Source organism: Miniopterus schreibersii (genome assembly GCF_964146895.1).
Source record: "Miniopterus schreibersii genome assembly, chromosome: 8".
Taxonomy (NCBI): Eukaryota; Metazoa; Chordata; class Mammalia; order Chiroptera; family Miniopteridae; genus Miniopterus; species Miniopterus schreibersii.
In genome coordinates this window covers 27,764,144-27,780,393 of record NC_138109.1, presented here as the reverse complement: position 1 = coordinate 27,780,393, position 16,250 = coordinate 27,764,144, and the positions used below count along the sequence as shown (strand labels likewise).

Here is a 16,250-nt window from a genome sequence, read left to right as displayed (position 1 = left end):
AGGGATCTGTTCCAGGCTTCTCTCCTTGACATATAGCCATCTTCATGTTCACATGGCATTCTCCCTGTATGCGTGTTTATCTCTAAATTTTCCCGTTATAAGAATTCCAGTAATATTACATTATACCTTACCCTTATGACCTCATTTTAACTGTGTTACCTCTGTAAAGACCCTATCTCCAAATAAGGTCACATTCTTAAATATTGGGGATTAAGACTTCAACACACAATTCAGCCTCTAACAGGTGTGTAAGAAAGTAAACAGGCTACCAATCTAGACTCTTCTCTCTTCACAGCAAGAATCACTACAGTGGAAATCACATGTATATAATTTACTTGTGAAATTTGATACTTGAATAATACAAAGATAACATACCAGGTGATATCATTTCCTTATTTATATTCTTACATATATTTCTTTTTTATGAGACGAAGAATCTCAAGAGACAAGGTTTACAAGTTAGAATCCTAAGGTGATGCTTTGGCTGTTTTGAAAAAGTTTTCTGTGAGTTGACACGTAAAACTAGATAGCCCCATTCATTAGAATATCAATATGGCTCCAGCTTGACTTTTCCTAATTTTATGTACTAGTGGCTTTATTATTTTTTTCCCTCATCTGAGGGTGTTTTTTTCCATTGCTTTTCAGAGAGAGTGGAAAGGAGAGAAAAACATCAGTGTGAGGGACACATTGATCGGTTGCCTCCTGCATGCGTCCAGGGGCCAGAGCCTGCAACCAAGGTACTTGCCCTTGGCTGGAATCAAACCCAGGACCCTTCAGTCCACGAGCTGACGCTCTAACCACTGAGCAAAACCGACTAGGTGGTAGCTTTATCTTTTAAATAATTTTGACCTGCTGGTTTTCTATTTGGTGATAAGTTGCATCTATACTCTACCAAACATCCTAATAAAAACTGGAAAATGTGTCCAGTTTAAACATAACTTCACCTTGTGACACTACTCCCAAATGACTTTAGAGCCACAGATCCTTTCAGCTCATATAGCTAGGTTATATCAGGTAAAACGAGCTTGTAAATGCAATTCCCAGGAGCAACTGCAATGAAAACTCCACCCTGGAATCACTTATTTTCAGACATTCATGGACTGAAGTTTCCCTCTTGAAATGGGAGAATGTGTGTGTTTTTCATTGATCATAGGCTCTAGCAAAAGGGATTTTTCATCTACTTGATTTGAGAGAGAGAGAAACATCAATTTGTTGTTTCAGTTATTTATGCATTCATTGGCTGCTGCTTTTATGTGCCCTGACCAGAGATCAAACCCGCAACCTTGGCATATGGGACAGTGCTCTAACCAACTGAGCTACCTGGCCAGGGCTCATCTTTTTTTTTTTTAATTTTACTTTTTTTTTTTCAAAATAATTAAAACATTGAAATGTATGAGTAGACCACTATATAATTCATAAGACTGAATGAGAACTGTAACCTAATATGACATCAAAAGGACTTGTTAGGGATTCTCAAGCTGTCAATCATATAATTCCTATGAAATAAAGATTTCTAGAAATGAGAAAATGTGAATAAATTAGTAGTGGTGGGAAACAGCTAAACTGTAGTAGAAGAAAAGATGTAAACAACCTTATAAGGCTTGTAGCCAACATACTAACATCATCTACAGAGTTTTATATTTATTCTACTTGACCAGATCTCGTGGGTCCTTCTCTGGATAAATATCTTTAAGTAGTAAAGTGAATACAAATGATAAAAAGGCCACTAAAGTGACTACTATCCTCAGGGCTTTGAACCAGTTGGGATAGTGTGGCAAGAGGAAAATTTCATTATGTAATGCTATCCCCAAACCTATTATTACTGTGACTATAGCTTCACTGAGCCTTTCAGAAATAAGGAAGGCAACCCATGAAAACATGACAGGAGCTGTACTACTAGCTAAATTGAGGAAGTCTGGTTTGGCTGGACTACCTTCTGGGAGAACAAAACCCCATCTGATCCCTCCCAAGAAAGACAGGAAACTGGCTCCATAAGCCATCTGACTAAAAGCTAATACGGGGATATAAGTCTTTGTCATTACCATGACCAGTGGTGGCGCAAGGAAGGGGATTAGTCCTGCCAGAGACACGTATAATGCTGGCTTTGGGCTGTCAGGCAGGTATGTAATAGTTTTTGGTGGCCTGGCTGGAAGTAATTCTTGCTTCTGCTTCTTAAAGCTGCATGGAGAAGTATGATAGTATTGTGTCTTGTTCACACACACTGGAAATGATGTGAAAGGCCAAGGCCTTAAAACCAAAGGTGAAAAGTTCTCCTGGAGACATGTCTTGAGAGAAAGTGTTTCTGTTCTCCTGCTGGATCCTAGTCTGACTGTGAAAGGATACTTCAGCATCTAAATAGAGAAAAAAGAACCAGAAGACAAAAACAGATTTTTTAAAAAAATATATCACCAAATATCTTAATTCCAATCTAGAACAATTTAAAAACAAACTGCTTTCTGTTAGCACATCAAACTTTACAGAAAGGTTGACTACAGAGTGATGTTATTGCTGGCTAAGGCTATTAACAGCTATACAATATGCAAAAGAAACCACTGAATTGAAGCCAGTTATGTTTTGGCTTACTGCTAATCTTATCACATGAGAAAAATATCTCAAAGAACAGGTAAAGACTGGATGTTTAGTATTTGGCATTCTAAACTGCCTCTTCTATTTATAAATTACAAAAGCAGACTAATCACTGTGGGAATGCTATTTTATGTAGAAAAAAGCAATCTACCTTACAATATAGCTTTATGGGCACTGCCTACTTCTTATAGTTCCATGGCTTTCTACATGTCTCTGCCTAGCATTCTGTCTTACTACTTTTCTCTTAGGGAACTTGTCTTTCCAAATTCAGCTTAAAGCTTTCTCCAATCTGATGTTATGCTCCTATGAGTAAGTATCCTAAGTGCACTTCCATTATTATTCTCACAGTGAATTAAAATTGTGTGTTTACTTGTCTGAGTAGACTCGAGAACCAGGACCATCTTTTTTTCTTTGCCTTAAAAAAAATCCCTGTAACTTTCATGTTACATGGCCAAATAACCTTCCCTGCTGATTCTGTGCTTTAGTGAGCAGATTCAGGCTTCAACTAGTAAATAGACTAACAGTAACTCAAGAAGTGTTAGATGAAAGGAAAAATGAAAGTTATTTAAGAATCTTGGTGATTCCTCAAAATGCAAGGAATGATTCCATCTTGGGGCCTTTTTTCCTTTAGAATGTTCTTTCTTAAGCTACCTGCATGGCCCATTCCCTAACTTCTGACCATGCTATTTATATACAGTGCAATTGTAAGTGTTGTTCCACATTCCCTTCCCCTGCTTTATAGTTCTCCACAGTACTTACCTACCACTTGACATATTAAATATTTTACTTATTTGTATTTTAACACACACACCCCCAATATATCAGGATAGGATTTTTATCTTCTTTTTCACTGCTATTGCTCAGCCAAACCATGCCAGGCAAGTAGTGCTCAAATATTTGCTGAATAAACCAACCTTTGAAGATGCTTGAGAAAACTTCTGGATGAAGTAAAGCATACTGGGCCCTAATGAAGTCTTGCTCAGGAAGATGCCAGGTCGTTCTGATTAATGTACTTTTACAACTAAGTGGACAGGCTGAATCAGAAGCATGTTGCTGTACACAAAATAAGATGGCACTTAATTTTTTTTCATTTTATACATAATTTTTTAAAGTAACTTAAGAATTTCTTCTATATAACACAGTTTCCTTTGAAAACAGTCATTAATGTTTTCAAAAAATCAGTAACATGTCAATACATCCTTTCCTTCTCTAAAAAGAGTAATGCACAGAGATCTGGATTTTACAGGTAACCTCCATCATTTCCCTGCAGTGTGACCTTAGATGAATTGCTTCCTTGAAGTGCTAATTTCTCATCTTGAAAACTAAAGGTCATAGCATCTCTGTCCCCGTCCCTCTGTTACCTATTTTGGAACTTAGGAGTTTACAGCTCAAAATAATCATCATCATCATCATAATAAATAATGATAATACAGTTCAGTTCTGAACCAGACACTGTTTTATATGCAAAAACTCATTTAATACAATAACCTCATCAATATGCTGCTGAGAGACTGTATAACCTATTAAGCAAGAGCACAGACTTTGGAGTCATACAATCTGGATTGGAAAACTGGCTCCACCACTTAGTATCTATGTGACTTTGGACAAGTTGTTTAATCTTGCTATGATGCAGTTCACTCACCTTTGAAAATAAGGATTATAACAACTACACACAGGGTGGCTGTAAAAATTAAGTCAGTTAATAAATGTAAAGAGCTGAGAACTGTCTCTGACATAAACACTCAAAAATATTAGCTATTTCCTCCTTGCACAAGGGGAAATGGTTAAGAACACTAATATAAGTAGCCAGTAAGGATATTTTCCCATTGATTTTGAGAGAGAGTGGAAGGGGGGAGTAGAGAGACATCGATGTGAGAAAGACTCGTGGACCGGTTGCCTCCCTCACATGCCCCGCACAGGGGGAGACGAACCTGCAACCCAGATACCTGCCCTTGACGGGAATCGAACTCAAACCCTTTGGTGCTAAGGAGGAGGCTCTACCACTGAGCAACACTGGCCAGGGCTCGAGTCCCATTCTTAACCAGGAGAATGAGGTGTCTAAAAAATCCAAAACCCACAGTTGCTTTTCCATGAACAATTTTAATGAACTATTTTCTTTTTTCGTTCCTTTTTTTAAAGTTAATTGATTTTTAGAGAGGGAGAAAGAAAGAAAAAAAACATCGATACTTACTCATTTGTTGGTTGGTTTTTTGTATGTGCCCTGACTGGGGATGGAACCCGCAACCGTGGCTATGGGGAAGACCAACCAAGGCAATGAACTAATTTCTTGACCACAGATCTGAGAACTCCTATATGCTGGTCAATGCCCTCATTCTATACATAGGAAGCAAGTAGGGAGTTGTTATCCTGGGCCTCTGAGTAGATTTTTTTTTTTTTAATATATCTTTATTGATTTCACCACATACCCCTCCTGACTCCCTGCAGGAGGCCCTTTGCTTAAAATCACCTGCCGCGGGGCCAGGCGGGGCTCAGCGGTTGATCGTCGACCTAGGATCCAGGAGATCGGGGTTCGATTCCCGGTCAGGGCACATGCCCGGGTTGTGGGCTGCAGCCAATCAATGACTCTCATCATTGATGTTTCTATCTCTCTCTCTCCCCCTCCTTTCCTCTCTCTGAAATCAATAAAGATATGTTTAAAAAAATAAAAATAAAAATCACCTGCCTAAGGGCCTTCTAGATCACCCCACTTAAACTCTCAGCGCTCCTTCCACCTTCCGAACTCCCTATGTACTGTGACATGTGCTTTCCAACTCATGGGTTAAAGCGAATAAATGATAGCCTAAAACCCCGGGACGGCCAACTGGTTAGGGAATTAAGGACAGACCCAAAGGTTAATCCGCTTCAATTCAGGCGAAAACGCTCAGTATTTCCACTGCCTCAAAAAAGCTGCAAATTGCAAGCCTCAGAGCCTACAACTGAGAAAAGGGAGTGGAGTCTGAACGCAAGGATCCTCCGTAAACTTTGTCCGACACTGCCCATGGCTCCGGTTTACTGCCAACCTTTTGTGTCCCCCTTCCCAACCTGCACCTCTGGCAGCAGCCCCACTACTCACTTGCTAAGGTCGCGCGGGGAAACGGAAAGCCCAGCTGCAAGAACTGCCCAGTACTCCAGAAAAGGCACTTCCGGCAAGTGGAGAATCCTCCACTTCCTGTCAACCGGTTAAAAAGAAGAAAAAGAATCCGGGTGGGGACTTGACTGGCGCTAAATGGTTCCCACGCTGGCTTTCCTTTCTGTCTCGGGTCAATCTCTTAATTCGAGTGAAAGCCGGCTTTTGAAGTCTGTAGGATACCTGAAGAATCCTTGCCTCTCTATTCCAGGTTTCCTAGTCAGTTCGGGAAGGTAGTGTGCAACTACTGAAACAATCTCAGAGTTATGGTGGAAGAAGGTAGGGGACATTTGAAGTCTAGGCCAAGTGTGAATTGGCCAAATTGCTTGTCATCTCTGGAACTCACCTTTCAGTTTGCATAACAACAGGGATTGACAGGGCACGGCTCACTGGGAATTAGGATCCTGAATTACTAATACTATTTAAGAAAAACTTTTTACTTCCATTCTCTTTGCTAGGACCTGGAAACTTCATTAAGAAACAAGGAGACGGTCGAGGGGACGGGAAGAGATTAACCAAAGAACATATATGCATATGTGCATAACCCATGGACACAGACAATAGTGTGGGGAAGGCCTGGGGTGGGGTGGGGCAGGGACTGGGGGAGGGGATATCTGTAATACTGTCAACAAATTTTTTTTTTAAAAAGCACAAGAGCAGGGCCGGGCGTGGCTCTGCGGTTGAGCCATGACCTAGGATCCAGATCGGGTTCGATTCCCAGTCAGGGCACTTGCCCGGGTTGCCGGCTAGGCAGCCGATCAATGACTCATCATTGATGTTTCTATCTTTCTCTCTCCCTCTCCTTTCCTCTCTCTGAAATCAATAAAGATATATTTAAAAAAAAAAAAAAGAGCACAAGAAAGGGCCAGGATTTTCACGTTTATGAAAGGTATGGTAAGAGCTTTGGGGATGATTCAGAAAGTTAGATCATTTGCCCTGTCACCCTTCGCTTTAACTTGTCGGCTATGTGGCAAGTTCGTTCCCTTCTCTGGGCCTCCATTTTATAGTCTATCAAAGAAGAACAGCACCATGCAATTTGAGCAGCCTTCTTAAGAAGTAAGAGGACAGCTCAGGGGGCCCACAACGGCCAGTTTCTCCATCCCGCGGATTCTGGGTAGCCTAGCTTCCTGGTTGCCGGCCATCATGTGGTTTAGCTTCCAGTGCAGGATAAGCTCACAGAGTATTCTTCGTAATAGTAACCGCTTCTAGTCGCGATAGGCTTTCACTTTTATTTCCTTCTTTGTCTGTCATGGCAGCGCCGCCCCTTCCCGTCCTGCGATACCCAATGAGACTTTGGGTAGGAAGCTTCTCTGCCAGGCAGAGGCCAGAAAGCCTCACTGTGCTGGTCGGGGGCGTGACGCCAGCCGCCAGGCGGAACTACCACTCCCAGCTGGTAGCGCGTCGGGCCCGGCAGCGGTGGCCTCCAGAGCTCGGGCGTGTGGCCTGCTGGGGGCTGGAGTCTTAACGACACGCGCACGTGTAGGGGCGGAAGGTGGGAAAGGGCAGGAAATCGCATGCTACCACGAAACCGGTTTGCTAGTACTTGTAGAGGTAATCTGGGAACGGGTGCTTGCCCAGAGGTGGGGTGTGGGAGGGTAAAGAACGAAGGGGCGGGGAAACCCCGGTACACACATACAAACCACCCACTCATTGACACGGGTCCAGGCCCTAGTGTTGGGCTGGGAGATAAGGAGAGTACCAAGCTCAGCTGGCCGCTTCCTCTAGTCCCGGCAAAGAGAGCTGGGGGGTGGGGCAGGGAATAACCGCCGTTCACGCGCCCGAACGTTGGCTGCGTGGGGCGCCGTCGGGGTCATCGAACAGGGCGCGTGCGCGTGCGTCCCCAGTGGGCGGTGGGAGTGGGTGGGCGTGTGAGGCGGTGTTGAATGGGGGCGGGCTGGGCTGGTCATCGCTCCTCCCCCTCCACCCGCTCTGCCCCTCCTGGGCCTTGTGGGCCGGGCAGCCATTTTGGGAAGAGCTTTGTTATGGTTGTGGGCTCTCCACCTCTGCGGGATCAGGAAGCTGAGGACGCGTCCTCAGACACCGCGTCTGGTCCCTAGTTGTAGCCCGGCCGCTGCCCGGTGAGTAGGAGTTCCCGACAACGGGTAGTAAGAGATCTAGGATCTTCCCGGAGCGGGACTCGGTCCGGTCCCTGACCGGCCGGTTGTTGAAAGAACTTGAAGGAGGCTCTCACACAGGTGGTTGAGTGTAAGTCGGCCCGGGGAAGGGGAGCGGAGCCCACGGTCGTGTGGTTGGCGCCCGGCACCTCCCCCGGCGCGTGGCGCTTGGAGCGCGAGCGTCGCCGCCGCGGCTCCGCCAGAGTGCTCCTTCTTCAACTTCGGTCTTCGGGTCGGAGCACTCACCTGCGGCTGTCTGGCTCCTCTCCAGGCGTTTCGGCTTGGCGGTTGAGTGACTTGATTTACAGGTTTCTTTTTCTTTCCTTCTTAGATTAGAGCCAAGAGCTTTTTTCCAATGAAGGAAAATCTAAGGAGGAAATAACCGTGTAAGTCAAATGTGGAGTAAATGGAGGGGGACAACCTTTAACCCCCAACATTCTGGTTTTCCTTGGTAGCGAGGTGTTTTCGTTGATTTAGATTCAGTCTGTCCAGCACCTACCACCAATGCCCCGAAAAAAAAGCTGGTAGATACTGAAGTGTTATAAGGAGGATTTTTTTTTTCCTGTTTTAAGTCTACTCCCCCCCCCTTCCCCCCCGCGGTGAAATTCAAAAGAAAGGCTGAATCTAAAATGGCTGTAGCTTGGGGAAGTGCCCTGGGCTTCGGTACCTTAAAATACGTTAAGCCGTATTAAATTTTTAGTTGTTTCTCTTGCGGGGACTACAGTTGAATCTTGGTTTTCTTGCAATTAATGTCTTATCTTGAAGAGCCCTTGGTAGGTGAAAACAAAGGCGAGGCTAAAGAATAAAGAAGTTTGCTTACTCCAAAAGTTTACGAGAGAGTGGGTACGGGGTTTGTTTGTTTTTTGTAATTGTTTATAGTTTTGAAATTGTGCTGTGGTGTTAATTTTGTCAGCCAACTTTGTGCGCTTCGAGGTTGGTTTGTCATATTTGTCGAAATACTTGCTCTTAACTTTGATATTTATTGCTTAGAAAAAAACGGAGTTCGTGGGTGGTTCATGTTTTAGTTTAGTAACAAGTCACTTTCCTGTGTAAATCCTATCCAAAAGTAAAATGACGGTATTCTTCAGTAGACTTAGATTTGTAATTTGGTGGACTGCTGGCCTTTTTTAAGGTCTTTTATGTGTAATACTTGAAAGGTAATCAGAGTGCTGTTAAGTTTGGGTCATTTATTAGAGGAGTCTAAGACAAGTGAAAGCAAACGAGCTGTGGAGTGTCTGATTGTTGTGCCCTTTTAAACAAAAAAACCTGTCTTTTTGTTTGCTTTTTTTTTTTTTTTTAACCATAAGATCCAGAAGTGTAACTGAAAACAAAAAGGCAGAGAATGGAAACCAGAAATGGTTGACTTCAGTGTTTGGGAAGGTGATTGAGTTTCAAGTTGTAATTTGTCTAAAAGATAAAATAATAAAATGCTAATGTGAATGAGAACTTTGGATTCAATAGTTAAATAAACTGTCATCTTCCCCAGGGAGTCAGTTTCAGTTTAACTTCCTACATTCTTTCAACACAAACATTTATTTTTGTCAGTTCTTTTAGGATTTTTTGTTCTTATTTTGGTGCTTTTGAAAGAAGAAAAAAACATTTGAAGTGCTTTATAGAAATTACAAGTCATTTGTTTTTTGCCATCTTTGCCTACAGGACCCATATACTTAGATGAGACCTTATTGTAATTTTTTCCCCCAGGGTACTCAAAAGGTTTGTAATATTGATGTAAATATTCTTTCTGTTGATTCTTGGATAGTATCTTATAGCTCTTGAAATTTGGGGGGAAAATGTTATGAAGTCTTTTTTATTTTGAATAACTTCAACTAGTTTTCTCCATTAGTGGCTGTTTAGTAGCTCGGCTAAGGAGGGCACATGCAAGTGTTTTAATAAGTTTGGAATAATAAGAGATCTAGGACACATTTCTGCTTATAATACATTTTTAAATGCTCAGTTAAACATAAAACAATTCTGAATCAGACTTCAGCAGATTGCATATCTGTTTTATAGGTAAATTGTATACACTTAATAACAGTGATAACTCTAATGTGCCAGGGGCTTTATATTTATTAATTTATTATTCCTATGAGGTAAATATTGTTTTACCCTTCATTTTTTAGTTGAGGGGGGAAAAATGTCCAGAGACTCATCCAGCTAGTAGGCGGCAGAGCCTGTATTTAACCGAAGCAATCAGTTTCTAAAAGTCATTGTGCTTAAATTAACCATTGTGGCTGCTGCCTTGAACGATGAAAATAAGGCTATTGAAAAGATGAGAGGTACACAAAATTTTAAAGGATCCCAACTGGAAAAGTAGTTCATGGAAAAAGTAAATTTCGGTGTGTGTATTTATGGTTTTTCAACTGGATGGGAAGAAAATTCTAGGTGGTGCATAGCTGATGCTACCTCGTAAGTCAGTATTAGTACCATTGTCTGGAATTTAATATGGGTTTGTGCTGAGACCTAGTTGTCCAAGTCACTTCTAAATCAAATTCTGATTTTTATTTCCCACTGAAGTCTGCCCAAAACAAAAATGACCAGAGTAAAACTTAATCTTCTTTTGTCCAAAAGTATATCTTAACTAATGAGGTGAAATATTGCTATTGTTATGTAAATTGAATTTCTATAGATGATTTCAAGTATACTAAGCAGATATTTAAAGGATTCTAATAGTTATTTTCCTTTACTAAAGCAAATAATCAGCCTTTAATTGCTCTTTTAGGCAAATTATTTTTCATTTTTTATTTTATTTCTGTTTTTTTGAGAGAGAGAAACAATGATTTGTTGTTTCACTTATATATGTATTCATTGATTGATTCTTGTATGTGCCCTGACCAGGGATAGAACCCACAACCTTGGCGTATCCGGATGATGCTCTAACCAACTGAGCTAATGGACAGGGCTAATTTTCAGGGGGGTTTTTTGTTGTTATTGAAATATATCTTTACTGATTTGAGAGAGAGAGTTGAAACATCAGTGATTAGAGAGTTGTCGTTGATCGGCTGCCTCCTGCATGCCCCTGACTGGGGATTGAGCCTGCAACCCCGGGCATATGCCCTAACCAGTAATCGAACCCCCATCTCCTGGATCCTAGGTCGAGATCCTAGGTCAATGCTTAACCACTGAGCCATGCCCAGCCAGGCTCTTTCAGTTTTTAGACAAAACAGGTCATTCTCCTTTTAAGAAAGGGGTGGGGAACACAGTGCAATATGCAGATAATGTATTATAGAATTGTACACCTTAAACCTATATAGTTTTATTAAAGAATGTAACCCAAATAAATTTTTTTAAAAAGAACTGCTAGAGCATATATTATGTATGGTGCCAGTTTCAGCGTGCTGGGTGCTAGGAATACCTGGATGACCCTAAAACATTCCTGCCACCAAAGAATTTAGTAGTTTAACAAATAAGTGCAAAAATATTCACAGGTTAACAACATAGAAAGCTGTCTTTTAAGAAGTTGGTTTTTTAACATACTAATTAAATTTACCTTTTCTATGATAAAATTATTTTGCCTTATATTAACTAGACATCAGGCTAGAGAATCACCAGCATAAAGTTTTAGTACACTTCTGAACAGTAGGTCTGTTTGTGTGGAATAAGTTTTGTTTGTTTTCAAAAAAATTGAATTTATATAAGTTGGCTATACTTTAGATTTAGATTGCAGACTTGTTTCTGCTGATTATAAGTTTAAGTTTTATTATATAAAATATTCTTTTTTGAATTACTGCTATTCTAGAAGTTTATAAGTATGTTGAAAAGTTGGTTTGGGTGCTCTTTAGTTAGTTAATTAAAAGGTAGAGCTATTCCAGTGTTTCTGCTATGTGTTTATGAATTATTAGCTCTACTTTTTAATTAGTCTCACCAGGTGTGATGGGAAGGGTACTGAGAACTATTTATTGTGAGCTTCATAAGCTAAAGGCTGTAATACAGTCCAATATATAACCTCATTATTTCTTTTTCTTTTTCTTTTTTTGATATATCTTTATTGATTTCAGAGAGAGGAAAAGAGAGGGAGAGAGAGAGATAGAAACATCAATGATGAGAGAGTCACCGATCAGCAGCTCCTGCACGCCCCCAACTGGGGACTGAGCCCTCAACCCGGGCATGTACCCCGATTGCCTGGATCCTAGGTTGACGCTCAATCGCTGAGCCATGCCCGGACGAGCTAACCTCATTATTTCTTAAAAAGATATTAACCCTTCTACAAGTGAGTGTACAGAGGTTCTGAGAAGTAAAATAATTTACATAGCATAAGGAGAGGTGGAGATTCAGGCGTCTTATCTGATTCCAAAGAGCTGTTTCCACAGGGATAGTAAGAGCCAACTTTATAGCCTGAGTCTGAATCTCAACATTGTCACTTAACAGCTTTATGACCTTGGGGGAGTTTCGGGTGAGGTTTCTGTGCCTGTTTCTTCCTCTGTTAAATGGGAACAATAGTATCTTCTCATAGGGTTATTGTGTTTAATAAATAAAATGATATTTGTAGAGTTCTTAAAACAATGCCTGGCAATAACAAGCACTTCATAATTGTTATATATTGTCTGAAATTGTCTTTAATGAACGTCCTTTTACCAATTGAGTGAAATCTGAAATGGTCATTGCATATGGAGTTTTTTGTTTTGTTTTTCTTAGATACTATGTTTCTGTTGACTTTTCCAGTTTTGGGGGGTTTGTTTGTTTGTTTGTTTTTAATGAGAACTCAGGTCCTACACACTGTAATTGACTGATTTTCTTTCAAGCCTCTTAATTTTTGTTTCTTTGTTTTTGTCCTTGTACTTTGTTGAAGAAACCCGGTCATTTGTCCTGCAGAGTTTCCCATATTCTTGATTTTCCTGTAAATTGGTAGATAGATGTAGAGGCTTAGATTGAGATTGATTTTGAGGGAGGAGGAGTGAGGAGAAGACTTAACTTCATAGGTGATTCTGTGTGGTTTGGGGATCCCCCAGTCCCATTCGATATTAACTTTTCAGATAGTTTTTTTTCCTGTCCTTTTTCTTTCTAGTATATATATATTTTTTATTGTATCATAAAAATTGAGCTAAGTATGCTGGGTTTGCAGTGGGTTTGTGTTCTGGTTTTGTTTACTAGTGAGTAGTTTTCTCAGCCTATTTGGTGTGAAATTTTCTCTCAAAAACTGTTTTTCTCCCTATTCTTTTATTCTCCCCATCTATTAAACATTTTATTCTAACACTGAGTACTCACTTTTGGCGGACACTTCTCTTTTTTCCCCCAGGGGAAAACATCCTGGCAGCTATTTTTAACACTACATATATTCACTCATTTAATCATCAACTTTCCAACAATCTCCAAATTATAGATAAGGATTTGAAGCAGAAAGAAGTAGCCCTAGCTGGTTTGGCTCAGTGGTTATTGCGTCGGCCCGCCAACTGAAGGGTCCCAGGTTCAATTCTGGCCAAAGGCATGTACCTCTGTTGCAAGCTTCATCCCCAGCCCCGGCGTGTGTGGGTGGCAACCAATCGATGTGTCTCTCTCACATTGATGTTTCTCTATCTCTCTCCCTTCCACTCTCTCTAAAAAGCAATGGGGAAAATATCCTCAGGTGAGGATTAAAAAAAAAAGAAATGAAGTAACTTGCCAAAGTCACACAGCTAGTAAATGACAGAGCCAGCTAGATCCAGAGCCTGCTCTTCTAAGGTAAAAGTAATGTTTGGATGGGAAGCAAAGTTCATTATTAAGAGATTTTTAGAAATGCTTGTAAGTAAAATGAACTTGAAGTAAAAACATATGTCTTGTGATGTAGTGACTATTAAATCTCAATTATAAAAACTATAATTTTTAAAAATATGACAGTCTATTTACTTACATTCATAGGGAATTTGGAGCCTTTCAGGTCCAGTGTAGCTGCAAATATTTGATAAAAGTTATTACTACTGAATAGCCTGTTTGTACTGTAGTTGATATAGTGACTTTTTTTTTTATCCTTATCCAAGGATACTCTTTCCATTGCTTTTTCAGAGTGAGTGGAGGGGGGGGGGGGAGAGAAGCATTGATGTGAGAGGGACAGACTAATTGGTTGCCTCCCACACGCAACCCAACCGGGGCCAAGCCTGCAATCGAGGTACATGTCCTTGGCTGGAGTCGAACCTAGAACCCTTCAATTCACAGGCTGATGCTCTAACCACTGGGCAAAACCAACTAGGGCTGATAGTAATGACTTTTGAAATAAATGCTATAAAAACATTTTTGCTGATTCTAAAACCCTAGTTTCAAATACTAAATCTAATCCACTTAGTTATCTGAATCTTATATCCAGAATTTTAATGTGTCAGATTGCATTAGATAGTAAATGTACACATGTATCATACTTTTCTCTTTTTTTTTTTTTTTAAATATATCTTTATTGATTTCAGAGAGAGGAAAGGAGAGGGAGAGGGAGAGACAGAAACATCAATGATGAGAGAGTCATTGATCAAGCCCACAACCGGGGCATGTGCCCTGACCGGGAATTGAACCCCGATTGCCTGGATCCTAGGTCAAAGCTCAACCGCTGAGCCACGCCCGGCCAGGCAGTCATACTATTCTTATTTGGAACTGTTGTGATTTCAGTGATTCCATTTCTATTAGTGGGATAGTAAGTATGTAGGTATGGTTGCAGCAAGTGTTTGTGACTTTGAAAGACAAAGTATTGGAAAGGAGATTAACTGCCTGAGAAAGGTTATAAATTTTAGTTTTTAAAAATGTTGTACTTTGGCCCGGCTGGGCGTGGCTCATCGGTTGAGCATTGACCTAGGATCCAGGCGATCAGGGTTCGATTCCCGGTCAGGGCACATGCCCATGTTGTGGGCTGCAGCTGATCAGTGACTCTCTCATCATTGATGTTTCTATCTCTCTCTCTCCCTCTCCTTTCCTCTCTCTGAAATCAATAAAGATATATTTAATAAATAAATAAATAAGTTGTACTTTGTAAAATTACTTTCAGAAAATGTTTTTTAGAATAATGAAGCAGAAGAAGGTACACGTTAAAGTTTATTACTAATGGGAAGACTGCAAGGATTCTTGTGTTGCACATTCTACTCATTGGGCTTTAAAGCTATCCTTTGTTCCTTTTGTCTGATTACCATTTTAATCCCCTTCCAGTGTTACCTTTTTGTGACTTAGTGGGAGAGGAAACTGGAAAGGCTTGTGTGCCTGTAACTTGTATGCATACACACATACACACACATACACTTTCTGTCCTGGACTCCGGCAGCTGTGCCACTCAAATATGCTTGATTGGGGACTTGCATCTGGAGTGAGAGGTGCAAAGAAGTAAGGACAGTTTAGAATCCATTCCATTGGCTGATGGCAGTGGCACTGCTAGCGGAGCAGTTTCCTAAGAGGCTCTTCCTGTGGTGTGACCTTGGTTGGTAGCTTTGAGTAAGCTTTACTTGGTTTCTGCATGTTTACCAAGTTAAGGAGGCTCTTATTCATTCTCTGAATGCTCAGTATCTGATAAATTCCTTTTCTGCTTAATCTACCTAAATATGGTTTCTTTTAACCAAGGACCCTGATTTTTTTTTTTTTAATATATCTTTATTGATTTCAGAGAAAGGAAAGGAGAGGGAGAGAGAGAAATAGAAACATCAATGATGAGAGAGTCATTGATCGAGCCCGCAATCTGGGCATGTGCCCTGACTGGGAATCGAACCCTGATCACCTGGATCCCAGGTTGACTCTCAACCGTTGAGCCACTCCCGAGCGGGCGGATGCTGATTTTTTAAATTGTCGAGTTCACGCCTTCCAGAAGGTTTTGTTTGTTACTGCCTCTATTTAGGGTAATCTCCTAACTAGTAAAGTGAAAAACTTCTTGAATGTCTTTTTAAAGATCATCTTAGACCAGAATTTTCCCTTTTATCTACTCCCAATTCTTAAAAGCAGTAGTTCTCAACCTTTAAAAATTTATCTGGAGAAAGGCCTCAGTATTTTGTTGTGTTCATGTGTGATTAAGATTGGTGGGTTGCCCAGCCAGGCGTGGCTCAGCGATTGAGCATCGACCTAGGATCCAGGCGATCGGGCTTTGCTTCTTGGTCAGGGCACATGCCCAGGTTGTGGCTAGATCCCCAGTCGGGGGCGTGTAGGAGGCGGCTGATCAATGACTCTCTCATCATTGATGTTTCTCTCTCTCTCTTCCCCTCTCCCTTCCTCTCTCTGAAATCAATAGATATATTTAAAAAAAAAAAAAAGATTGGTGGGTCATAGAGGTTTCACAGCTTCAACTATATATTTGCCAGACTGTTTTCTGAAGTGTTTGTAGAGGTTTACACTTCCACCTGCAATATATGAGAATTTCTTGTTGCTTTACATCTTTATCAACACTTGATAGTTTCAGAAGTTTTTGGCAGGTTAATAGGTGTGAAATAGTATCTCATGATTTGACTCAGGTTTTAAAAGTAGGAATTTATGTCCAGCTGGTGTGGCTTAGT

The 16,250-nt window shown here is 40.8% G+C and overlaps 2 protein-coding genes across 7 annotated transcripts in view; one reads left to right on the top strand and one right to left on the bottom strand.

Annotated features, from left to right (window-relative positions):
* Nucleotides 1-379: 379 nt before the first annotated feature.
* TMEM69 (transmembrane protein 69) lies at nt 380-5,734 on the bottom strand. 2 transcript variants are annotated; one of them, XM_081145512.1, is made up of 4 exons: nt 5,660-5,716; nt 4,778-4,920; nt 3,501-3,639; nt 380-2,351 (listed from the first exon to the last, which is right to left on the bottom strand). In XM_081145512.1, the coding sequence occupies exons 3-4, from the start codon at nt 3,540-3,542 to the stop codon at nt 1,647-1,649; spliced, it is 747 nt and encodes a 248-aa protein (XP_081001638.1). In that variant the 5' UTR covers nt 3,543-3,639; nt 4,778-4,920; nt 5,660-5,716; the 3' UTR covers nt 380-1,646. The 2 variants fall into 2 exon arrangements, with proteins under 2 accessions (XP_081001638.1, XP_081001637.1); XM_081145511.1 differs by lacking the exon at nt 4,778-4,920 and having other exon boundaries at nt 5,660-5,734.
* A 1,361-nt stretch (nt 5,735-7,095) lies between these two features.
* Nucleotides 7,096-16,250, top strand: part of GPBP1L1 (GC-rich promoter binding protein 1 like 1) — a 37,468-nt gene continuing 28,313 nt past the window's right edge. For 2 of the 5 annotated variants that reach the window (XM_081145962.1, XM_081145958.1), the window contains exon 1: nt 7,580-7,791. The gene's annotated coding sequence lies outside the window, so the exon portion shown is untranslated. Of the gene's footprint in view, nt 7,265-7,579; nt 7,792-7,821; nt 7,919-8,192; nt 8,214-16,250 lie in introns of those variants that run through there. The other 3 variants (XM_081145959.1, XM_081145960.1, XM_081145961.1) reach the window with 3 other exon arrangements.

Bases quoted from the DNA above. Each gene is read 5' to 3' on its own strand.
- TMEM69 (XM_081145511.1), bottom strand. From the start codon at position 3,542: ATGCTTTACTTCATCCAGAAGTTTTCTCAAGCATCTTCAAAG. The intron at 2,352-3,500 runs GTTGGTTTATTC...TTCTCTATTTAG, and splicing joins TTTCTCAAGCATCTTCAAAG to ATGCTGAAGTATCCTTTCAC.